General features: G+C 45.0%; 2 protein-coding genes across 7 annotated transcripts in view; one reads left to right on the top strand and one right to left on the bottom strand.

The window, feature by feature from the left end:
- The window catches only part of RMND5A (required for meiotic nuclear division 5 homolog A), a 66,678-nt gene extending 58,583 nt beyond the window's left edge, over window positions 1–8,095 (top strand). For 2 of the 6 annotated variants that reach the window (XM_035273386.3, XM_078348956.1), the window contains 4 exons: window positions 350–452; window positions 1,893–2,047; window positions 3,400–3,487; window positions 3,970–8,095. In XM_035273386.3, the coding sequence (XP_035129277.1) occupies window positions 350–452; window positions 1,893–2,047; window positions 3,400–3,463 (322 nt within the window). In that variant the 3' untranslated portion in view covers window positions 3,464–3,487; window positions 3,970–8,095. Of the gene's footprint in view, window positions 1–349; window positions 453–1,892; window positions 2,048–3,399 lie in introns of all 6 variants that reach the window. The other 4 variants (XM_035273385.3, XM_078348955.1, XM_035273384.3 and 1 more) reach the window with 2 other exon arrangements.
- A 6,961-nt stretch (window positions 8,096–15,056) lies between these two features.
- CD8A (CD8 subunit alpha) lies at window positions 15,057–20,853 on the bottom strand. The gene is made up of 6 exons (XM_002757566.6): window positions 20,696–20,853; window positions 20,261–20,614; window positions 19,596–19,706; window positions 19,278–19,388; window positions 18,518–18,548; window positions 15,057–16,452 (listed from the first exon to the last, which is right to left on the bottom strand). Exons 1-6 carry the CDS (start codon window positions 20,742–20,744, stop codon window positions 16,401–16,403), a joined length of 708 nt encoding a protein of 235 aa, XP_002757612.1. The 5' UTR covers window positions 20,745–20,853; the 3' UTR covers window positions 15,057–16,400.
- Between the last annotated feature and the right edge of the window lie 5,111 nt (window positions 20,854–25,964).

Genomic DNA, 25,964 nt, shown 5'->3' with positions numbered 1-25,964 from the left:
CTAGCCAGATGTTTTAGTTTTGTTTTTTTTTTTAACTTTTGCATTCTTTAACTGCATTTCTTCCCATATTGGTGAGGTTTGTTTAGTAAATTTAGTTTTATTTTTTAACTGGGATTGTTTTTCAGTAACTTCAGGAAATAAATCAGTGGGCCTGGGGAAGAAGGGGAGGGAAAACAAGTTATTTTTCTTCTAGTGGAAATGGCTAGTTACTTCTAGCAGAACATAAGGCTCTCGCCCTGTCCAGTGGCCAGGGCCTGCGGCATATAGAGTCTGGAGAAACTGATGTCTCCTTGGACCAAGTGGCCTGACACCTGGCCTGGCACTGACATTTCCTATTCTGCTCTCCTAGTTTCTCAGCAGGTTGTGTGGCGCTGCCAGCTTTAATTAACATCAAAGCCGTGATTGAACAAAGGCAGTGCACTGGAGTTTGGAACCAGAAAGATGAATTACCTGTGAGTTCCATTTTCTATTGGCTATTTACTTTTACTGTATTAGAAAAATATGGCATCTTTAAATGCTCATCTTACCTTTTAATCAGGAAACATTATTGTAGCCATTTGACAGTAGTTCTTATGTAAAAGATTAAACAATACAAATGAAGAACCTAGTATATTTTGGGGACCCTGGAGGAGTATTATAATTTTGACTTGATGGCCTTGAAAAATGGTGAAGGAAAACATCAGAAGTGGGGAGGGTTATATATACAGTAGCATGCCCTGTGTTCTGCAGTGCAATTCACAAACCACTCCTATGATTGTTTTTGAAATATAAAAGGAATTTTAACTGGATTTGCTTTTGTCTTAACTATTGTCGTTAAGATCGTGGGTTTGCACTGGTTATATTTTCCTAATGCCAATAGAAATAAGTATAGAGCTGTTCAGGGTCATTCATTTAACACCTGTAGTCATCAGTAGGCCTCCAGTACTGTATTGCTACTGCTCTTCATGGAAAGGACCATGGTTTTAAACATCAGCACCAATCACTTGCCAACCCTGGAACTTTAAGCAGTAGCGTATTCATCTCTAAGACAGGGACTAGCTTTCTCTTTATGGGGCTGCTGAGGGCTAGAGACAACATAAGCATGCCTAGAATAGTATGGGACACATGATGGGCACTCAAATTGTGGCTGCCGTGGTGAAGTTATGACATGGAGTGGCAAAGGTCATTGTATGTGTGTTTCTGCCAGGTCTCTGATAGGCACTAAGACTCCGGCCTGGAATTGTCATTTATGTCATGATTGTGTCACAGACCCTGAAAAGCTAACATATGCATTTGGTTTTTTGTGCCTTTTATATCACACCTATACACAGGTTTCTTTGTAGTTACCTTGTTCTTCCAGCTGGTAACCCTGTCAGTTGGTTTCCCCAGCTTCTCAAAGATCTTTTCTGATTAAAGGCACAGGTGCAATTCTGGTCCTGAATGTGGTCAGGACACAAGCAGCACTCCTGCTCCACTGCTGCTAACTTGAACAAGTGAAAAGAACTTGAGCCTTCACTTGTTTTGTGGAGGCAGGTGCCTGGCATCTGGCAGTTTCCCGTTTATGTTTTAAGCATCTCTGACATACCCTAGAACAGAGCAGACCGAAGTCTGAATTCACCTAAAGACTGTGTTGTCCAGGCAGTAAAGCCATTAGACGTGGTGATCTGCCCATTAGGGGTGATAATCTGGTCACTGTCAGGCTTGTTTTTACATTTTGTCAGCTTTCTTGAAAATAATCTTGAAGGCTAATTAACACTTTGAATCACTAAGACTCTCCATCTTCAAGTTAGAAGAGTGCTATAGAAAGTTATTTTCAGGTGAATATATCTGATCAGTGTTCTTCGCTGCACAGTGTATATTACCATGTGGATAGTTTTGCGAAATATGACTTTAGCTTTTTTCTTTTTTAACAGATTGAAGTGGACCTTGGTAAAAAGTGCTGGTATCACTCTATATTTGCCTGCCCCATTCTTCGTCAGCAAACAACAGATAACAATCCACCCATGAAATTGGTCTGTGGTCATATTATATCAAGAGATGCCCTGAATAAAATGTTTAATGGTAGCAAGTAAGTGTCTGAATTTTTAAAAATATTAGCAAATAAATTTGGTTTTGGAACTTAGTAGGAGTGTAAGAAGTAATGAGGATTGAAAAAATGCAGCTAGATTTAGAACTAAATACACTTCTTAACTATTCATTTGGCAAAGTAGGTGGTATCTGATTTGAGTATTTTTTATTTGTTTATGGATTTGGTGATCAGATTTATAAGCATATCTTTAACTTTCTTAACTTTTTGGGTAGGTGATAGATTTTCTTTTTTTTTTTTATACAAATGGTTGCATGCTAAAAAATGTTCCATAGTTTGCTATTTTCACTTAGTGATGTATCTTGGAGATCTTTTTCTATGCTGCAGAAACAGCCCTCATTGTTTTTGTTAAAGCTGCAGCATAGTCTGTATAGAAATATAAGATTGGGTAGCCAGTTCCCTATTGATGAACATTTGTTTTCTCTAACCAGTGCTAAAGTGAATTATCTATACATGATACATAAATTCCTAGAATTGAAATTTCTGGTTCAAAGAATATGTGCATTTTGAATTCATTTTAGATAGTGAGCTCAACTTGTTTTTTTCTTTCTGAGATTGAGTCTCACTCCATCACTCACTCATCACTGGAAGTACAGTGGTACAATCTCAGCTCACTGCAACCTCAGCCTCCCGGGTTCAAGCAATTTTCATGCATCAGCTTCCTGAATAGCTGGAATCACAGATACGCTCCACCACGCTTGGCTAATTTTTGTATTTTTATTAGAGACGGGGTTTCACCATGTTGCCCAGGGTGGTTTCAAACTCCTGAGCTCAAGCGATCCACCCACCTCAGGCTCCCAAAGTGCTGTGATTACAGGTATGAGCCACCATGTCTGGCCAAAAATTGTTGATCTTTGTTCAGACTGTACTGGTTTCATGTCCCACTGTGAGGCATGTGGACTGTTCTTGGTGTGAGCTTGTAGCTGCCATCACATTTGCTGCCCTTGGATGGATTTGTGTGACCAGTGCATTTGAAATTCATTTAGAGACTGATGCAACCTTAACCTTTGGGAAAGGGAAATTGAATTAATTTTGAAACCCCAAAAACAATTTTCAGAAAAGTTATGTTTGTTTTGTTTATGAAACAATTTTCATGAAGAAGAGGCTTTCAGTTTAGGATCTGGCATGGATGATAATATATTTGTGACCATTCAAATCTTGGCAGTTACATTAAGGGAAAGTAGTTTATCCTCAAAGCAAAATACAAGCATACCTGTGTTTTGTGTATTCTTATATATGTATATAATTGTTAAAGATACTCTATAACTAGATAAAAATCAAATACTCAGTGCTGAGCCTGTTCCTTCACTCAGTGTTTTGTTTTTTGTCTTTAGATTAAAGTGTCCATACTGTCCAATGGAACAAAGCCCAGGAGATGCCAAACAGATATTTTTCTGAAGAGATAACTTTAGTTTGCAATTTGTAAGTGAAACTGAATTGTGGGCACATTTCAGAAGAGAACGTTCCATATAATGCAGCTAACCAAGGACTCCCATGTTTCTATAAGCTAATGCTCCAGAAACTTTGCCAACCTGTTAGTGTACACACACTGAGGGGAGTGCTCCCAGTGAATATTATCATAGGGCTTTATTATATTCTTGGTCTTCATTTCTGATCAAGTAAATACACCAGCAGTTGTCATTCAGTGCAGGTTTTTGTACTTAATTATATGGTGATTTTTTTACTTTTTAAGAGCAGAAACGGAAATTGACCTCCCCACCATGTGTTTAATATTTCTCCTGCTTTTACTTTTGTCATTTTCTTGATAATTGTAAGCCTTGAGAGTGTTTGTGAACAAGTTTTATTTTCTGTTATGTGTACATAATTAAATGAAAAGTTTTCAGAAAACGTTTGACGAATTGTGGATAATGAAACTAATTTGCATTTTTATTTGCTTAAGGAAGAAAGCTGTGATAGATTCCAGATTTGCTTTTTGATGTTTTCCTCTGCTCCAGCTCCAAGAAGTCAGCACACCTGCATTTTAGCTCTGCATGCAGCCCCAGCAGGCTGCGTGTTAAAAATGTCATTGTTTAACCAGCTGGTGTGAGAAGTCTTCCATTAGAGTGGAAGGAGTACTATTATTTGTTTTGTTTTGTTTTTTTTTGCTTTATTGCCAAGAGGTGCTTGTTTTAAAAGTATGTTTAATAAAATGAAATTCTAAAGTTAGAGGTGTTCTTAAGTTGATATTTGCTCTCTTGGTCTTGGTAGCCCTATTATATCATTGCAGACACAGTGCTGTGCATGTGTGTATATATGTGCACCAGCATCAAACATTGTGTATCTGGAAGGAAAGCAGCATGTTCCAGTTCTAAAATGCAGTTACCAGGCCCATCACTTTAAATCTTTAAAGTTAGAAGCTAGCAAATTTTCTGTAGTGCAAAATGTTTATTGCTGTTTTTGTGTTTGAATAGTATAATGTTCGATGCCTCTCTTCTGCAAAGTGTATCATTTCATTACTGTGAATCTGTATATTAACCTAATGGCTACAGATAATGATCTTTTCTCTTGTGAGGTATCTTCATTTAATGCACTGTCCAGAAATAGCCATGTGTAAGAGTCTCTCTGTATGATGAACTACATGGAAAAGACTTCTGTGGACATAATTCTGACTTAAGCCCATGAAGTTACTTCATTATAAGAAGAATGTTACATGGAAATCACCAAATATTTTGTGACTTTATTTCATCTGACATGGAGTGAATATCAATAGGAATACTTTCATAAGAAAATGAAAAAAGAAAACAGAAGCAAAGAGAAATGTTGCGCTTCACACTTTAAACTACAAGTGGACTTAGTTTGAGGGAGGGCAATCACAGATTTGGTGCTAATTAGAAACTGGCAGCATTTACAGTAGTATACCAGCCTGGATGGTTTTTTCTGAACTGTTTACCTGGGAGAGCTGGGATTTGTTTGTGAAGCGAAAGAGTACTGCGGAAAAGCTCTGTTTGCATAATATACAGCTAGGCCTATGTGGATGGCCACTGCTTGCTATGTGGGTTCTCCAGCAGTTGGGATTGGCCCAGCTCAGAGTGCTTGTCTGGTCCAACCTCAGTCTGGCCCCATAGCGACTTTTGCCCCACGATTCTGCCTCACTGTTGGAATCCTCTTTGAAGTTCCCCCTCTCTTTACTAAAGCAGTGAAGGAAGAGAACAGAGACAAACTCTGGACTGTGAAAGAGAAGGTAGAGAATTCCAGGCAACAGTCTGACCAAGGGTGTAAACCAGTTTATTATATATATACATATATATATTTTTTTCCTTTGAATTAAAACCTAGAGTATTGTTTTTTTGTTTTTGTTTTTTACCCTTCCCTCCCTAGGCCAAGGTTAGCTTATTCTCATCTTTCCACCCCATACACCTACACAGCATTTAGGCTTCATATAAGGTTTGAATGAGACAGATGTACTCTGAAGGCTGGTGGTAAATTTGTTTGGTGACCTAACACTTCTTACAGTTGGCTACTCTGAAGGCTGGTGGTAAATTTGTTTGGTGACCTAACACTTCTTACAGTTGGCTTGGGCCACTTTTAAGGACAAAAGCCAGAGCTCAGCTTTATCCCTCTCCTAATGTTGGGAGTCAAAAAACTGTTGACAAGTTTTCTTGTGCAGCTCATGAAAACTTTAAAAAGAACGTGCTTTAACTGAAGCATTTGACTTTGCAGCTTTCTGTATAAGGTCCTTGTACTCACCCTGGGCAGGGTGAGGGCCAAAAAATCTGCAACTCATGAATCTGACAATTTTATATAGAAATTATGTCTTGTGACCATCCCTAAGTGCATAGACCTAAAATTCATGAGAGACTAAATGGGAGGGAGAGGTGGAGTAAAAGAGGCCAGACCTTAACCAAAGATGCTGAGATACAGCATTCTGTCCTCCCTACCCTAGAAACTCCATCATAAATGCTGTCACGACTCTTTCAACACTGATGCTTTCTGCATGTCAGCAGTACAGGAGGATGCTTTTTGTCTCTCTTTGCCTCCACTTAAAAAAGATAATGACAGAGACAAGATTTTAACAGTCACATTTAATTATAAGGTGCATCGAAGACAGAATTTCAGAATGGTTTCTAAAATTTTCTTGGGAACTGTTTCTACATATCAGTTCTCCACAAAGGCCATGAGACTATGCTACACCAATAAAACCTTATTAGCAAGTCTTTAGATTCTGACTTAGCCAGAGCATCTGAGTGTTCAAGTACAGTTTTATAGTGGCTAAGGTTGTCTCTTGATCTTTTTTCTCTGTTGTGTGATCATCACAGATCCTATTTCTGTTGTTTTATTGGTGATTATATGAGACTTCTAATACATAAATGAACGGGTATTGGTGCCTCTTTATTTTAAAAATTTTGAAGAAAAGAGCCACCTCATATTCATAGGGTGTGTATTTTTTGAGTGTGTGAACATTTAACTGAAATAAGAAAGTTATGAAGTAAATCTTAACTTTTCTGTAGCAGCTAATGTATACAGAGACACTAAAACCTACACCACATTTTGTGGGGAATGAGGATCCTCTTTTGTCCTCTCCAGGTAGTCCCGCAGGTTAGGCAGCTTAAGTTCAGTGTTCTTATGCTGTGAATCATTTCCACCTCAGTGGCTTAGCCTTTGGGACAGTGGATAGTGCAGCAACCAAGAACTCTTGGTTAACCGCACAAGACAAGCTGCTGGTAGACTACATTAGCCCTCTGGTTTTCCAGCTCAACCTCTGATAAAGTGGACTGATAGCCACGCTGCTCAGTCTGTTTAGTCAGCCGACTCAGGTTATTTTCAGGGAAGGCATGGAGGCATAGTTTGGTTAGTTTCATCACTATGATGTGTAAGGTGACGACACAAACCAAATACCTTTCATCACTTAACTATACGTATGTTATCTCTGGTAACACTAGAATGCTGTGGTCTTGAGGGAGTGTTAGCAAGGAACATATAGAAGGTTTGGTGTTTCATAAGCCTGTCTAGCTGCAGCAGGTTTTGTGTGGTACACTGATGTTTACCATAAGCCGGTACAAGCTTCATGAACCGTTCTTAATGAACAATTGACTAGATACCAAAAATAGAATGACAAATGTATTTTAATAGCAGACAAGGCAGTTAGTTTTAGGATGAATATTCCACTGTTGATTTTACTTCAAGACATAGCAAGAGACACAAAATTTTGTTTGCAAGACATTTCCGCTACAGTTTCAAGCTGTAGTGGGCATATGCTTCATTTACTTCCAAAGAGGCAGGAGCAGCTGGAATTGGCTTACAGCACATGCTTTGTTTCATGTTGTGGGTGAGGACCCATACATTCTTATTTTAACAGTCACTTAACCTTCTCCAGCAAGGCAGTTGTGGGGTTCACTAGGATTTAGTGCCTGATCTTTTCTTTGGGAAGGGGGGGAGGGAAGCAGAAGAAAATGGGAGCGTGAGTGAGTGTGCATGTGTCTGAAATTCACCATTGCCCCCACCTGTACCTAGCAAGGAACCAGGTGTTTGATGTATTTTGCTCATGACTGCAGTATGCATGTATTTTTTTTTCCTTTTCTGTGTTTTCTAAATTTACACTAAAGGATTCATCAAATCATCTTGTTCAGATGGCTCAGGATTGTATTTATTTTGCTTACCCCGTGCTCTTGGGTTCTATAGTATTTCTATAATTATGTAATGAGAATAGTGTTGCACTGTAATCTATCATATAGAGCTATATGTATGGAAAATTTTGATCAATTTTTTACAAAATGTATCCTGTTTGCAAAGGCACAATAAAGTTGCATCTTATAGACTATAGGCAATAAAGCTAACAATAAACCTTATTTAACACAAACCACATCCATATCCTCTGTTCATTTGATTTTGGAAAAAGTCTAGCATATTCAGTAGTTTCAGGGAATTCATTTTAACTTTAAGAATTCTGATATATTTAATTTATAAATTTCTGACTGATACAGAGTTTTGGAAAACTATAAGAAATGCTTTGTTAATGTGTGTATTCCTCTGTAAAACACATGGCTTCTCCTGTGTATATTTTTAAAAATTAAAGAAATGCACATTTAAAAAGTGTTTTGTGGAACCGGTCTGTATAAATGTGCCAGGTGACAAAGGTATAAGGGAGGGAGTAGGGAGCTGCTGATTGTGGTAAAATTGCTGTCTGCATTTGCTAAGGGTCTGCATAAGAAAATATCTGTCACCATCTTATTCTGTTTCTGTGCCATCAACAGCAAGAAGAGGTGGTGACTGGGTATTGTCCCAAGTTTTGGTAGTGGTTGTTTTTGTTTTGAGACAGAGTCTCGCTCTTGCCCAGGCTCGAGTACAGTAGTAGCCTAATCTTGACTCACTGCGGCCTCCGCCTCCCGGGTTCAAGCAGTTCTTCTGCCTCAGCCTCCTGGGTAGCTGGGATTACAGGCGCGTGCCACCATGCCCAGCTAATTTTTGTATTTTTAGCAGAGACGGTGTTTCACCATGTTGGCCAGGCTGGTCTCGAACTCCTGACCCTCAAGTTATCTGTCCGCTTAGGCCTCCCAAAGTGTTGGGATTACAGGCGTGAGCCACCCTACCTAGCTGAGTCCCGAGTTCCTGAGTAGGCAATTACGTTAATGTTTCCAAGCTGCTGCCCCCTCTCACCCCTCCTGTGCACAGCAGCGACTCTGCTGACCACAGTGGCGGTGAGTATAAGCCTGGCAAAGAGGAGCCCAGAAGCAGCTTGATGTCCAGGCTGCTGGTGGGGTGGGACTTGTGCTGTCAGCGTTGCCAGGGAAGACCAGAGACCGAAATGCCTCGTCCTCAATGGCAGGCTGAGGTGGTAGAATTAATTTGTTCTCCTTGTGTATGTTTTTGAAGAGAGATTTGATGTTACCTGAGATTTTAGGATGTTTCCTACCTGTGGAAACTTTTGTGATCCCACCCAGTCAGATTGGAGCTGGTGGCCCAGGAAGTATAGAAGAGGCCTGGCAGCCCAGGCCAAGGTCTCACCACCTTTCCCTCCAGCATTTGGGCTCCTCAGGACTCAAAAGTGTTGTCCATGGACCAGCAGCATCAGCCTCACCTGGGAGCCTCTGAGAAATGCAGAAATCAGGCCTGAGCTCAAACCTACTGAACTGAAATCTGCATGGTCACGAGAAAATGGATTTCCTTTATAAGGAGCTTCCTGGTTGCTTCCTATTTCAGGAAGTATCCTCCCTTGTAAATGTGGCAGGCCAAGATCACTCATACTGAATAGGATTTACCCTTGAGGGCTAAGGGTAATAGTCATCAATAAAGTTTAAACTTACTGTGCTTTGAACTGTAGTTATTTTTAAAAAAAAATGTTATTTCTTTAAGCATCTAAGTAATTGAGGGAGTATTGTATTTGCAGCATGGTAAAATGCATTTTCCACCCCCTCCACCAAAACAGGAAAGGTGAGCATCAAAGATGAAAAATAATTTTCATAATGACAGGGACTAAAAATGCACCCTTAAACGAAACAGCTTGATGCTTCTCACCCACCAGTAGAGAAAACTTTTGATAATCAACCATATCCCAGCAAAAGGACAGGCTTTCTTAACTTTTCTTCTTCCTTCAGCACCCAGTAAGAAATTTAATATCATAACCAACCCTGTGTACACAAAATTTAGAATTCTGAAACATTTTGCAAAACAATATTTAATGCTACAAATGTGTGTGATGTGCTATTTCATTTTTAATGCTCACCAAGAGTGATTTGATTTTGTGACCTGCTAATGAGTCAGTTTTTAAAACCTTGCATGACAGGATGATAATGCAATGGTCTACTTATCCACCAAATTTCTTTGAAATCTGTCAATATATGTATGACAGAAAGTACTTTTAAAAAAAAGAAACCACTTTCCTTGTAGCAGTAGGGTATTTCATACCCTTGTGTGAGTCTTTCATGCTGGCAAATGTGGCGATACACCTCAATGTTAGAAGGCTTGTGTAATCCAGAGCTACTGATTAGTGAGCTCTCCTGTCAGGCAATGTTGCATTTATTTAGCTATACTTCCTTTCAGCTTAGAAAAGTGCAAAGTTCTGGCTAGGCATGGTGGCTTTCACCTGTAACCCTAGCACTTTGAGAGGCCGAGGCTGGCAGATCACTTGAGGTCAGGGGTTCAAAACTAGCCTGGCCAACATGGCGAAAACCTGTTTCTACTAAAAATACAAAGAAATTAGCTGGGTGTGGTGGTGGGCATCTGTAATTCCAGCTACTCGGGAGGCAGAGGCAGGATAATTGCTTGAACTTGGGAGGCGGAGGTTGCAGCGAGCAAAGGTCATGCCAACTGCAGTCCAGCCTGGGCGACAGAGCAAGACTCCATCTCAGAACAACAGAACGGAAAGTGCAAAGTGCTTTATGCTAAACATTGGCAAGTTAAGTAGAGTCCTGTAATAAAAAGACGTGTGTTTTAACATGTTGTGGTTTGACATCTTAGCAGTCACTCATCTAACATTTCCACTGTGCTGGGCACTGAGATGAAACAGCCTACAAACTGCTGGAAAATACAGAAAAGTAGAGCTGAGGTCCTGTAGTGAGATTAATAACACGAGAGTGTTGGAAGAGAAAGGAGAGCTGTAATAGTTGCATGTTTATTAGGCCCACTGTGGCCACAATGGGATGAAGCATGGTTGGGGAGGGGACAAGGCTAGAGCCAGGGAGGACATTAGGTAATTAAGGTCAGTGTATTTGTTGAGTTGGGGGTGGTGGCGGGTGCCTATAGTCCCAACTACTTGGGAGGCTGAAGCAGGAGAATCACCTGAACCCGGGAGGCAGAGGTTGCAGTGAGCCCAGATCGCACCATTGCACTCCCCTCTAGGCAGTAAGAGCGAGACTCCATCTCAAAAAAAGAGAAAGGTATCTATTGCTGGCTGGTGTTGCGATACATGTGACAAAACCAAAAACCTCAGTATTTGTTGAGTATTGGTCTCGGGTACTCTTGGAGATCTCAGAGTGGTGAGCAAGACAGACTTGTTCTCTGAGAATCAATGTCATATCTGAAGAGTCAGAAATGTCATGAAGGAAATACAGGAAGGCAATGTGCTCATCACACAGTGCTCTGAACCTTGTGTTATTTGGAGAAGCAGTACGATGTTCTTGTCTCAAGTGATAGTGGGCTTTTTTGCTCTAGCGTTTTAACTGTATTCCCACTCTTTCTATTATCTATGTTTTCTAGGAGGATGAATTTCTAACTTCACTGGTCTCCTTATATTGGTCTCCTACACTGTAGGAGTTGTGTAAAATTCTCTCAAATTCCACTTGGGGCTGGCCTTTTTACTCTATTTAAAGACATTTAGTGGCTGGGCCCAGTGGCTCACGCTTGTAATTCCAGCACTTTGGGAGGCTGAGGTGGGCAGATCACTTGAAGTCAGGAGTTCGAGACCAGCTTGGCCAACATGATGAAACCACATCTCTACTGAAAATACAAAACTTAGCCACGGTGGTGTGCGCCTGTAGTTCCAGCTACTCAGGAGACTGAGGCAGGAGAATTGCTTGAAACCAGGAGGTGGAAGTTGCAGTGAGCCAAGACTGGGCTACTGGACTCCAGCCTGGACAACAGAATGAGACTCTGCCTCTAAATAAATAAATAAAGACATTTAGCTACCGCTCAAGTGTTGAATCCAGTCAAATGAAGGATTCTAGTGTGTCATTTCCCCTCTGACATAAAAATGTTTCTTGAAATACATGTCCTTATCATTCAAGACTAAGCTCTCCCCTTCAGAATAATTAGAAACGCATGTTAGTTTTTTTTTTATTCTTAAGCACAAGACTGTGTTGTCTGTAGATATTTGAGATGAGTGAGCTAATCTGCCCTAAGAGAAATTTCATGGGAAATTATTAAATTGTCTTGAAAACTTTCAAGGGTAGCTCAGGAAATACGGGGCTGTCCTTCCAAGCGTGTGCCCTTAGGACTAGGCTTAGTGGCAGTTGTGGAGTAGGTTGCACGGGTTTGTATGGTAGCTTCATGACCATCAGGGGCCTAGACTCCTTTCTGCTCCATGGTCTTAACATATGACCTCAAATTTACGCTTGTGTAATCCTAGCTGTGTTCCAGACAGGAAAGAGGAGAAAGTGGGTGGGGAAAGAGCAACCTTCTCCGTTGAGATAGCCCCTCTTGGAGCCTTTCCTGGAAACCCCACCTGGCAATTTATTTGCTTTGTATGGCTGCAAGTGTGTGTGAGAACGGGTGGTCTCAGTTGGACACATCACCGTCTTTTCAGACACTAATTGTGTGCTCTTGGCCAAGTGATAGAAACTTCCTACACTTTTGCTTCTTCATCTGCAAAGTAGAATGATAGTTGTTCCTACATCATAGTTTTGATGAGACCTAAATGAGATACACTATGTGGGTTGTGTAAATTCTCTCAAATTCCACTTGGGGCTGGCCTTTTTATTCTATTTAAAGACATTTAGTGGCTGGGCGCGGTGGCTCACGCCTGTAATTCCAGCACTTTGGGAGGCCGAGGCGGGCAGATCACTTGAAGTCAGGAGCTCGAGACCAGCCTGGCCAACATGGTGAAACCCCAACTAACCTAAAATAACACGGCACCAGAGCTCCCTTGTAGAATTAATGACCATAGCCATCAACAGCAGAAGTGGGATGGTGGCACTCAGGATTCAAGGCTGAGGTGAATTTCAAATGACACAGTGCTGTCAGAGGCTGAGTCTGTCTGGGACAGAGCTTTCCTGAGATGCAGTCACCCTGCTGTGCATGGGGTGCTGAGATCCTGGGGTATATGTAATAACATGTATCGGTCAGGAATGGTTACTGTTTACTTTTTTGGGGGAATAACAGAAATGGGAAGAATCAGACTCACAGAGCTGCATTCAGAGTATAATCAATATGTCACTGGTTTGGAAAAATTCAGTACAAGTTCATTTTTTTAGCATATATTTATTATTTGTTTACCATGTTCCAGGAGCTGTTCCAGGCAATTGAGAAAACATTTATAAACTCGTGTACTTTGAGGTTGGGACTATTATGAGTTCCATTTTATAAGTGGGGAAACTGAGGGATGAAGACATTAAGTCACTTACTAGAGAACACATAGTTAAGTAAGTAGCAGAGCCAGAAGGCTGGTTTATTTTGTTTTTGTTTGAGACGGTTGTGCCCCATTGCGCGGGCTGAAGTGCAGTGGCACAGTCTCGGTTCTCTGCAGCCTCAAACTTCTGGGCTCAAGAGATCCTCCTGAGTAGATGAGACTACAGGCGTGTACCACCATACCTGGCTAATTTTTTTTGTAGTTTTTGTAGAGATGGGGTTTCACCATGTTTCCCAGGCTGGTCTCAAACTCCTGGGCTCAGTCAGTCCACCTGTATTGGCCTGAGCCTCTGTGCCCAGCATCAGGAGGCTGGTTTAGAGCCTCTGCATTTAACTGCAATGCTACTGAATTAGGCCTGCTTTAGTTCTTTTTGGTGGAGAAATGCTGCTCAATCCTGCTTTTAGGAGCAGCTCAAGTGGTGCTGCCCCAGGTATTCATAAAATTGTGTGCAGAGAAGTATTTGCACACAGATCCAGGGCAGGAAGGGGACAGCTTCTGGCTGGTAGAAAAGGGAGATTTCTCCCTAACCCACTTGGATAAAGATTCATGAGGAATTTTCAGAGGTAGGGTGGGCTCTCTTAAAACCAATCGAACAGCTGGAGAAGGAAATGACAAATTTCTCTTCTGGCTTTTTTCTTCCACAAATAGGATATGTTTTTATTAAACGAATGCATGTTAAATGAACCACATTGAGGCTGGATTCCAGCCAGCTGATACCCAGTTTCCAGCATAATAAAGGAGTCACTTCTCTCCTTTGTGTTTTTCAGGGTCAAAAAAAAAATGTTATGGGCACATAATAAGAAGATGTGTAGAACCAAAGTCTCAGGCTAGCAATTGGCAAATGAAACATTGTTGGACCCGAGGCTGGCTGTGGAGTGCTCCTTCTGCATGTGTGGAATGAACAGGTTGGATGTCTGTGGTTGTTGCTGATTCCTAAGCCTGAATTCACAGCCCACCATGAGTGTGCTTTAGGCCTGCATGGCCTGCAGATTTGTTTTCTATTTTCTTCCTGGTCCAGAGGGCTAGCTCTAATGAATGCATTTTCCTATATTGATATTTTTAACTTCCAAATTATTGTTTACCATTTTACTTGCAGCAAGTGAAATCCAGTTTGTTCTTTGAGGGTATAAAAAAAAATCAGCAAGTATTTGGTTTTCTCTGCAGCCTCCCAAGGGTGGCCCCTCCACCACTCACCACCACCAACTTTGAGCTCCAGGTTGAAGAGGAAATGCTGCTTGTGGCAGAAATGCCCTTTTCCTGTTTTTGCCCTGGCATGGATTCTTTGACATTCATTGGTGCTCCAGGGTTAACTTCACTAGTTTCTCCCACGAGAAGAGGAGAGACCTGTTGTGAGATGCTCTGCCTCATCCTTCCCAGGGAATCCAGAGGTAGCCTGGAGCCCAGGTCCTGCTTACACAGGAGGCCTCACAACCTGGCACCTGCCCTGACTGGGCCCTCAGTGTGCCAGATACCTCCTGGCTCTGTTCAACTGGGCTCAGGGAGGAGGGACATGGAGAATTTGTCTCATGGGAAATTTCTCAGCTTTCTCTTCTGCTTTTACACACAGGATCCTTCATTTAGGGAATGGAAAGCCACCCTTGCTTTCTGTTCTCTAAAAGTATCTTGGTTTTAAAATTTAAAACAGACTTCTGGAGGGCTGGATACATGGATGTGTATTTGCTTTATGATGTTATCAAACTGTACATTCACAACTTAGCAATTTTTAGTACGTATATTTTACCTCAACAACAAGATGACTTTGTGATATTAATGAAAGAAGCATCGTCACATCTGTTACCAAGAAAGAACAAAAGGAAGAAGGGTGATGCAGGGTGAAGCTAATCTGTTTTGATTGATGTGAAAATGGCAGGCTCAGGGTGAAGGTGGGGACTGATTAAATAATTTTACTTTTAGGTCTTTTCCTAAAGAAACAAAGATATGTGCAACAGGTAATAGTTAAATAAATGATGACACGATCAAAATGGGATGCTGTTTAAAGAGGATGCTACAAATGTTTATTCATTAAAGGCACTTATAACAGCACAGTACAATCCCATTTTAAAAAGAAAGACATATTTTACATGTATGTGTAGAAAGTAATCAGGAAGAATGTACACCATATTAACAGGTGAAGAAATTATGAGTGGTTCATATTTCCTTATCTACTTAAGTTTTTTCTCTTTAATAGTGGCAGGCATTGCTTGTATAATACGGTAAGCAAGGAAATGTGTTTGGGACAGCAGTTTGGGCTCTCAGCCTCCTTAAGAGAGTCAGGTCTGCCTCATCCGCACATCTGCTTGTTCAGCAGAGGCCAGGGCTGTGTGAGCAGCTCTCCAACAATTGTCTTTACAAAGTGTAAAAAGTCATCAGTGATCCCAACAGCATGTTTGAATCTGGTATCTCAAATTCAGAGATTCAAGAGGGCCTTAGTGTAACCTCACTGACGCTCAAACTCTACGTGTAAAGGAATGGCCTCTCCTCTTTCATGGGCCCTTCTGCAAGGCAAGGCCTGGGAGAGCAATTCTGCCTCTACATAGGGGTTTCACAGAGATTTTCTTTAGCGACAGAGGGATTCATTTTCCAGGGTGAAGATCAGCCTTCACTTTATTTTAGATCTATACAATTTTAGGCTTTATTATATATATTTAAAAGGTTTGATATTGTTCAACTACACTATAGAACTCTGCCAAAGGCAGTTCTCTTTAATTCATTACCTCCTCGAGGCTCTGGGCACAGTATCCCCGGTTATCCAGAAGTACTTGTTTCCTTGCAGCTGGAGACTCAAGCACTTCACCCTGAGACGCAAGGGCGGGGGGTGGGGGGGGGTGGGCGGGGGGCTCCGAAAGAAAGCCCTGAATGATGTGAAGGAAAGAGTCCTCAGCTGGGAAACAAGGTCCCTCCAGCTCCCGCTCCAACCCTGACTTGCTGTGTGCCTCTGATCAAGCTGTCTCTGGGCGTTAGCCTCCTCCTTTGTAAAATGGGCGGAGAGGAGGTTGAGATGGCTGGGTGCCTCCCACTTTGTCAGCATGATTCTGAGAACAGGGCTCTGTGGGTGGCTCTGGCCTGCCCCTTTCCATCCGCTACCCCAATGTGCGCCCAACAGTATTTTGACCCTTGTGGTGTACTGTAGATTTTACCTAGTTTTGTTTCCCGTCAAACACATAAAGAAAAAGTATTCTTTCTCACCCCACCCCCACTAAAATGAATATTATTATTTATAATAATCATGAGAAATGAATACATAGGGAGGAAGACTGGACAATATGAAAGGGAAGGACTTGCTCTCTCAAAAGGAAAGATCTCAGTTTGAAGTAATGTAGTGGCTGTCGCACAGCGTTAGACGCATCTCTCTGAAAGGCTGGGCTTGCCTCCGGATTTGACCGCAGGCCTGAAAGAGAGGAAAGCCACCATCGTCGTAGCGAGAACCCCATCAGTGCAACATCCATCCGTGTCCAGCCTCCCAAACCCCCAGCCTCTGAAAGATCTGAGAACCTGCCCCTGGGGTGCCAGCATGGGACTGGGGGAACGACCTCAGCAGAGCACCCCTGCCAAGTGCCTTACTTGCACCATCTCATGTAATCCTCACAGCAGCCTTGGGGTGGGCACTGAGCTTGAGAAGTTAAACTTGCCCAAGCTCCCACATCTAGGATTGCTGAGCCAGGATCTAAACGGAGTTAGTCTAGCTTCCTGGAGCCCTTGTCAAGGTCTCCACAGAGGTGTGAGAGTGAGACTGATAACCAAAGTCATTAGCTGACCTGAGTCTCAGCCCCGGAGGATCACAGGGATAGAGGAGGTTGTCAGCAAATCACCACCATGAGCCAAATGATGTTATGCTAAAAATGTGTGTTAATTCAGCACCAGGCTAGCACCTCCTAAATATGCTAATTCATCATCATGAGTGTCATGTCTGCACTCTCAGCCCTCTAAAACCTCTCTCTTGAAGCTGAGCTGCCTGCCGTCATCACTGAGTATGTTAACTCGGGTGGTGAAATTCCCCAGATGTGTTTAATATGGGGAATTAAAATACAGAATTTTAATTTGTATTTTAAGGCAGAATTTTATTCTCAGTTATTCATCTCAAAATGAGAGTTTTCAGAAATCATAGAGAAAAGGGATGATTCTCCTGCAAAAGTTCCCAAGTGCACCCTGAATAATAAAAATGCTAAAAACGAACTTTCTCCATTTTTGTGTGTGTGATGGAATCGTGCTCTGTTACCCAGGCTGGAGAGCTGTGGCACGATCTCAGCTCACTGAATCTGCCTCCCCGGTTCAAGTGATTCTCCTGCCTCAACATCCTGAGTAGTTGGGATTACAGGCACGCGCCACAACACCCAGCTGATTTTTAAAGGGTCTTTATTTCGGTGGTATATCACCTATAACATATGCATTGGAAATTAATTGCATTTCCATTGTTAAAAATAACAATGTGTGAAGTCCTGAACTTGGATTCCCTCAGAAAAATGTAAAGGAGTATAAAAGGCAAACTCCAGGTATAAAACTATTTCATCTACTGGAAAGAACTGGTGTACATAGTCGGTTATCCTTAACACTTCAGCCTGCAACCACGGGAAGGTGTCTGAGCCTTGGCTGGAAGTTGCGGCTCCACTACTTGCCCACAGTATGGCTTTGGACAAATCACTAAGTGTTCTGAGCCTCAGTTTCCTTATCTGTAAAATGGAGGTGATCGTAACTACTTTAAAGGTGGTTATAAAACTTTTAAAAAAAAAATCTAGAAAGCAAGTAACGTGTATGGTAACTTTCATCAAATGGTAATTATTATTGATAATCTGAGTTTAATCCTGCCGTTGCCACTTTGGGTAGGTTTCCTAATCCTTGAGCCCATGAGCTGTGAGATGGGACAAGGTTGCTGTGAGGATTAAGAGAGCTGGGGAGTATCACCCCTATCACAGTGCCTGGCAACAGCAGGCACTTGTTAGATGCTGCCACAGGGATGCCTCAGCCAACGAGTGAAGAGAGGAGGTTTTTAACAGAAAATGTGTTTTTTATTTTTAAATGATTTCAGAATGATCGTGGGCTGAAACTGGATAGGGCAGTCACTTGAGCTGCCAGATAGTGAATTGTCCCTGCATCTGGTTCCCCATTTTTCTACTCCAGTCCTTGGCAGAAAACCAAGGCCCCACATGATACAGAGAAATTAGGAACCAAAGCCATTCTTTTTTTTTTTTTAAGTGCCAGGCCAAATAAGATGGAGATTTACTGGAGTCACACTGCTCTCAGCACCAGCCTAACCCGGGCCTCCTTTTTCTCAAGGATGCAGGCCAGATGCCAGCCTCAGCTTCTCTTTGCTTTGGAACGAGCTGACTCCCTGCCCCAGGACTCCACGGCCATGACCTCCCTTTGGGAAAAGTTCCCACTATTTGCTGCTGCGGAAATCAGGACCCCACTCCAGGACTGCCCAAGGTGAGCAGGCTGAGAGTTCAAAAGAGACTCACCGGGGACATTTGCAAACACGTCTTCGGTTCCCTGGATAAAGGAGAAAGAAGGGAAAAAGTGAGTGCCCCCATCCACCAGTAGTCCCCAAAGACGGGGTATTTTGTTTGTTTTGTTTTTTGGTTTTACAAAAAAAAAAAAAAAAATTATTTCAGAATGATCATGGGCTGAAATTGGATGGGGCAGATAGCGAATTGCCCCTACGATTTCTCCTTCCTTTCCCCTATTTCTTTGAGGATTATAACTCTTGAGACCCAGGTAAGGGTTTCTCATCCATCCTTCGTCTCAAGCATCAATTTAAAGAAAAAAATGCAACTATAGACGTGAGTGAACGCGAGGAGCCTGTAGACCTGATCCGGCACCTCCCCTGCATGGGACCCAAAGCGGGTGGGCGGCTCACGGGAAGGGAACCAAGGGTGAACTGGTCGTGGTTTTGACCTAACCCTTATGGGCACTTGACCCAGGGCCACGGCGGCCCCCTCCTGGCGAGCGTTTGTCCTGTGTCCGGACCTGTGCGCTAGCTGCGGGCTTCGCTGACGGAACACACCCGTTGCAGCCCCTCTGGGAACAGGGCTTTATCTTCCCAAAACCTCTCCAAGAGCGCGAGAAGGAGCAGGAAGGGCTCTCTCGCGTCCTATCTCCAGGAAAGAAGTGCCTGTACCTGTGGGGCAGCTCGAGAGTCCCAGAAATCTCAACCCACCGCCCTCAAGGTCTGGCGGGAGCTGGGCGGACTCATCCTCGCCACGATTCCTCGGAACTTACTGTGATTGCAGTAAACGGTGAGGACCAGTGACAGGAGAAGGATCCCGCAGGTCCCGGCCAGGGGCACCCAGATGTAGATATCACAGGCGAAGTCCAGCCCCCTCGTGTCCCCTGACGACACCAAAGACAACAACATTTAGGAGCGGGCCCGGGATCCCCCGACCCGGCCCACCGTCCCGGACGCGTCTCTTGGCCTCAGGTCTCGGTTTCCCACCACTTGGACATGCCTCGGCTCTACCTACAGTATCAGGGCTGCCCCTGGCATGGGCTTTCCCCGCGGTCCGTGCCGCCCCCGCGCCGGGACTCCGCACATCTCACCTGCGACCCCCGCCGCTGGCCGGCAAGCCTGTGGACGCAGGGACAGGGGCTGCGACGCTGTGGTGGGCTCCGGTGTGGGTGGTCGCGGCGCTGGCGTCGTGGTGGGCTTCGCTGCAGGAGCAATAGAGCGTGGTGGGGGGCCAGGCTGGGGTTATGGACCGGCCCCTACCCAGCCTGGCCCCGGGAGCCTTTCCCTACGGGGGAGCCTCCCCGCGGGTTTTCCTGGGAGAAGGGATGGCAGAGGAGACGGGATGAAGACCCGGCGATGCTCGCCGACCCCGGTGCTTCTCCCTGGCTCAGCCCTGAGCACGCGGCGCCCGGGGCCAGAGCGCAGAAGCCCGCTTCCTGGCACCCGGCCTCTCTCCTGGGCTGAACCAGCAACCCTGGTTTACCCACGAGCAAACAGAGGCGCAGAGAATTTAAGTCGTTTGCCCAGAACCACGCAAGCATCCGAACTCGAGCCCAGATCAGCCGGACCTAAAAAGCCATCTCCATTCCCCAGTCAGCCGCAGGTTAGCCTCAGTTTGCCCGTCTGTGAAATGGGAACAGTATACAAGTCGGTTCCAGGTGCTCTAGGAGGCTTGAAAGCAGGGCCTCCGTGTGGAAAACAAAGTGAGGGGAGCCCCGAGCCCCACGCGGAGAGGCGCCGCACCCCGCGCCCGGACCTGGCAGGAAGACCGGCACGAAGCTGCTGAAGTACATGATGGAGTTTCTCAGGGCCGAGCAGAAATAGTAGCCCTGGTTCTCCTCTCGGAAGTCGCTCAGGGTGAGAATGAAGCTGTCCCCCATCTTCTTGCCGGAGTATCGCTGGGTGTCCAGCCCATCGGCCACCTTGGACTTGGTTTGGGAGATGTATAGGAGGAAGTTGGGGCTGGCGGCAGCGCCGCGCGGCTGAAAGAGCCACGAGCAGCCGGAGGCCGGGTTGGACAGCAGCACCTCGCACTTCAGCTCCACCGTGTCGCCCAAGTTCCAGGTCCGATCCAGCGGCGACACCCGGAACCGGCTGGGCCTGGCAGCATCTGGAGGCAGCAGACAGCGAGGCTGAGTCCCGCGCCCCCCGACCGCCCCACCCCCTGCCTTCCCGGGGGTCGCAAACTCACGGAGCAGCATGGCCAGCGGCAGGAGCAAGGCGGTCACTGGCGAGGCCATGACGCCCTCCCCAGGACACTGCGAGGGTCGGCTCGAAGCTCGGGCGCGAGGAGAGGCGAGCGGGAGTCGGTGGGGCGCACAGCGGGGCGGCGGGGGTGGGGGGAGTTTCGCCCTTCGACCTGCCCGGAGACTAATTTCGCATTTGAAGGATGTGATGTCACCTGAAGCCCCCGCCGGGGAGAGTCACCCTCCTTTTCGCGGTTGTCGCCTTCTGAAGAGACTGGGGGCCGTGAGTGGGGCCGTCGAGGCAGCCTGGCGATGCAGCTGGGGACAGTTGAAAACTGCGGGTTTGGGAACGAGGAAAAGGGCTTGGAAATAGTCCTTGGAAATGGCTGCCTTGTGACATTGACAGAGTGGGTGAAGAGAGACCAAAGGTTTCAAGTGAGGGCGAGAGCAGGCAGGAAAGGAGGGGAGTGTCCCTTCCTTTGCCTTAACTAAAGGCGTCTCTTGAACTGTCACTTTGGGGCTTTTTATCGGCAAAATGGGCACTGAGGACTGAAAAGGAAGAAGAGCTAGCAACCTACCCGCTTCTCGGGAACTCGGGCAGAACACCGAGGAAGGGCCCTCTCCCTTCCCCCAGGAGATTTCCATGAGGGCGGCAGCAGCCGAAGCCTTGGGTGGCGCTGCTGACCTCACCCTTCCGGGCTTTCGCCTAGCGGCTAAACTCACCACACAGCCTCAACTCTTCTTGCGGCCGTTGCAAGAGCCTCCACACCAGTCTCTCTCCTGACTTGTCTTCCAGACACGTTGTTATAAAAATTATTATTCTCCCTGTAATTCCAGCACTTTGGGAGGCCGAGGCGGAGGGATCACCTGAGGTCGGGAGTTCGAGACCAGCCTAACCAGCATGGAGAAACCCCGCCTCTACTAAAAATACAAAATTAGCCGGGCATGATGGCAGGTGCCTATAATCCCAGCTACGTGGGAGGCTGAGGCAGGAGGATCTCTTGAACTCGGGAGGCGGAGGTTGCAGGTGAGCCAAGATTGTGCCACTGCATCCCAGCCTAGGCAACAAGAGCAAAACCCCATCCCCCCCAAAAAAATTATTATTCTCATAAAGGGGATCTGACAACGTCACTCCTGCAGCCTCCCATGGTCTGCATTGCTGGATGGAAACTCAACCCCAGGTTCGTTGACCAGGCCTAGGGTGCTGGCTCCTCCCAGCCTCTGCACAGCCCCCTGCCCTGCCCTTCCCATACACCTGCAGCTGCAGCTTTACAGGCTTGAAGTCATCCAACCACTGCCCTCTGTGCTTTCACACCCTTGCACTTACAGTCCCTAACAGACCAGGGATACTGGTCTGTTTAAGCCCTGGAGCCAGCTCCTGTGCTGTCTCACTTGGACCTCATTTCTTTTGCCCCCAGCTCTGGGTGCTCTGCAGAGAGGCATGGATGACATGGGTGAATGTTTGGTGGAGGTGTTTTTCTCTCTTCTATCCCTGGTACATGTGTGTGGTCCCCTTCCCTTTTGTTTCCCTTAAAAAAAGAAAGAAAAAAAAAAGGTTAGAGTCTCATTATTTTGCTCAGGCTGAGCTTGGGACTCCTGAGCTCCAGTGATCCTCCCGCCTCAGTCTCCTGAGTAGCTGGGACTATAGGCTCATCCTTCTTTTTTGTCTATTGCTGTCCTGAAACCTTCTATCCCCAGTGGCATGCCCTCTTCCCATTTCTTCAGGGTTTTTGAGTCTTTTCACTTTGAATTCCATAGTGGCTGCACCTCACATTGCTACTGCTTGATCCTAGAGGCAAGCCACCTAGTACTCTGCGTTCAGTGTGTCTTCCCCACCCACGAGTTCTCCTGGGCCAGGACTGTGCCCCAGACTTCATGATGTGTCTTCCATCCCCAGAAACACAGCATGGGCTGAGCTGTGCTTGTTGAACTGCACTCTCCTTGTCCTTGTGAGGTCCAAACTTAAGTGTTGGGTGGGATTTTTTTGTTGTTGCTATATTTTTTTTGAGCTGGGGTCTGGCTTTGTTTCCCAGGCTGGAGTGCAGTGGCACGATCTCAGCTAACTGCATTCCCTACCTCCCAGGCTCAAGTGATCCTCCCACCTCAGCCTTCTGAGTAGTTGAGATCACAGGAGTGCACCACCATGCCCGACTAAATTTTTGTATTTTTGGTAGAGATGGGGTTTTACCCATGTTGCCCAGGCTGGTCTCCAGTGCCTGAGCTCAAGCACTCAGCCCCGCCTTGGTCTCCCAAAGTGCTGAGATTATAGGTGTGATCCACCATATCTGGGACTGGATGGGCTTTTTTCCCCCCTAATTATTTTGATTTCAGTACCTCCTTCCAGGTTCCTCAAAGCATCCAAGATGCTTATTCGAACATGGAATATTTTATATTCAGAAAAATTTTTAATGTCTTTTAAGAGACAAGAGTGCAATATGTTCTTGAGAAAGTTCAGACAATACAAAAACAAACACAAAGTTCCCTGTCTCAACTCTCATCACTGTTATCTGCTCCCCACGGAAAACAGATGGTATCTATAACATAAACAGATGTTTATACACTGAGACACATGGGATTGTATGAGGCATACATTTTTTGTAACCTATCTTGTTTCACAGTAGGAGAGCTTTCAGCAGATGTAAATCCACCCCATTCTTATAAATGGGTGCATTTTATATGGGTGTTCCATAATTTAATTCTGCTGTTAGTGGACAAATTTGACAACAATTGCCAATTATTGCAACACTACCAAGGCTGTGGTAGGTACAATGTATCTGTATCACTGAGGACTTGCACCAATACCTGCAGCTTTTTAAAATGGAAGATGAGGGAGTTGAGGAAGAAAACACCTTTGCATTGATGGTTAGAACTGGCATATTGATGTATGCATGTGTGTGTGTGCATGGTATGTGGGTCCCTTGATGTATATACATAGTGCTGTCCCTCAGCTCACATGAATGAAGGAGACAAGGAAGCAATAAAGTCCAGACAGGCCACCAACACATCAATCCTTGCTCTAGATGGCAGTTTGCCATTTTGCTCAGCACCACCAGCACTGTATCAGGAGTGTCAAATGGCCCTACTGGCCAAAGGCTACAATCAGGAGGGTGGTAAAGATGGCTAGACACGAAACTGCACTTGCCCAGTGGTGGAAGCATTGAGAGGGCCAGAGTCAACCTCCACACATTTGGATCTTGGGAACAAGGCCCCTGAGTATCATGATGGCCAGATTTTGGGGTGTACTGCTTGAAAATAGAGTAGTTTCATCTTAGTCTCCCGGAAATCAGCTTGGGGGCCTTTTAGCCCTGTGGGTTGTGGGGAGGACAAGGCAACATGTCAAACCCACCAAGGAGGCTTTGTGACCCCAATGATATTTTTCGCAGAACGCGGTGCATTCTCAATGTAACCACAATGACATCCGCCTTGCAGTAGGCAGAAGAACAGATGCAATTGCAAAAGTTCTGGAGATACTTGCTATAGACCAGGTGTGCAGACAGCTGGGTTGGGCCTATACATCACTGCCAGGTAAGCTCCCGCACCCCACACTGCAGCACTCACTTGGGATGGCATAGAGAAATGTGAATGACTGCATTCCTTTAAGCAAGCTCCTTATTTAAAAAAATATCCAGAGGCAAATAGGGTAAGATAGTAACCAGTTTCTGTGCTAAATAGTAACCAGTTTCTATGTTTATTTAAACTGGTCCATGGAAATGGCAAATTTTAGTTCAGGTTGAAGACGTATTCAAAATGCGTAACTGGGCAGAGCAGTGGTAGGAATTCCATCAGGGTTCTGTGCCACTCCTCCTAAGACATGGACTGCAGGGACAGCCTGGAATCACGGCTGGAAAATTGCCTGCTGTATCCCCACTGCCAATTCAGGTCCATGGAGATGTTATTGTTCTTGGAAGAAGTTAGCTTGTCCAAGGCTAGAGACTCTAGAATTATCAGGGCTTTGTTTTATCTCAATTACAAATGCCAATCAATTTGGCCTCACTTTGGTCATCTTTATTTTCTTCCACCCTGAATTCCCCAAGTTTATCTAGGCTGCTGTCCTTATTTCCTGGACTTTTGCAGTGGCCTCTTAACTGGCCATCCCCATTTCTGCTCTGGTCTCTTCTAGTGAAAATCTCTTCATGCCAACCCTCTGCTTCAACCTGAAAGGGCTTCCTGGTGTCCCTAGGAGAATGTCAGGATCCCTAATGTTGCCCGTGTGGCCCTGCACACGTGGCTTCATAGTCTCTGTCCTCTCTCCCCATCACTTTCTTCACTCCTCCTAGGTTCAGCATCTCTCATTTCTCAAAGGGGCCCTAGTCCTTTCCAATTCAGAGCGATTAAGCATGATATTCCCTCAACTGAGAATGTTCTCACCTCTGTTCTCTGCTTACCAAACTCCTCTCCCTTAAGACCCAGCTCAAGCATCTCCTTCCTGTGGGGTTCAGCTCCTTCCTCCTCCCACTCCCAGACAGTATAGACCACATCCTTCTCTTCTTTGTGTCACCCAGAACTTGGGTATCTGCAGACTAGAGCACAATGGTTTGTTTGCCTATCCAGCTGGACCACCACACCCTTGGTCCCTTGAGGAAGGAGCCTTGTACCTCTCATGTTTATACCAGGGTGCCAAACAGAGGGCTTGGCACACACTTGAGTGGCACACACTCAAGAAATTCTTGCTTAGTAAAAGCTAAAGGAAGGCAGAAGTAGGGTAGCAGATCAGAGGAGGCTGAGATAGTTCATTTCAAGTAAGGGTGGGTGGTCAGGAAAGGCTTCACACATAGTTGGGTGTGAATATAAAGGAAGAATTAGGAGAGAAGTTGGTTAGAATGAGGCATTTGATATTTCTGATTAAGATTGGCTGACACCATGTTTTAACACACAGTAATGGTGTAGTTAAAAACAAAAGGAAGGGGAGAAGGCAGATGTACTCGAAAGCAAGATAAACATCTTAAAGGATGTAGTTTCAGGGCAAGGGCTGGAATCAGGGGTTGGCTTGCTGGGACCTGTTCTTAGCAAACCATTCTTGCGCCTGGGTCTTGAGGGTCTATTCTTAGTGCAGAGACACCAAGAATTTGACTCTTTCAGCTAAGGAAGTTCCATAGTGCTGTGGAGGAGGAGGGGAGCCAGGTTCCCCTGGGAAGCTCCCTGGCTTCCCTGTGGGGAGGCTGAAGCCAGGCTTTCTGCTTGAAACAGGGATTTGGATCTGGGTTTCTCTTGACTAAAAGAGATTCCACAGCCACCTATGCAAGGCCTAGTTCTGATTGTGGGCCGTGGAAAGTC

Source organism: Callithrix jacchus, chromosome 14 (genome assembly GCF_049354715.1).
Source record: "Callithrix jacchus isolate 240 chromosome 14, calJac240_pri, whole genome shotgun sequence".
NCBI classification, from domain to species: Eukaryota; Metazoa; Chordata; class Mammalia; order Primates; family Cebidae; genus Callithrix; species Callithrix jacchus.
This window is presented reverse-complemented; position numbering and strand designations above follow the sequence as displayed.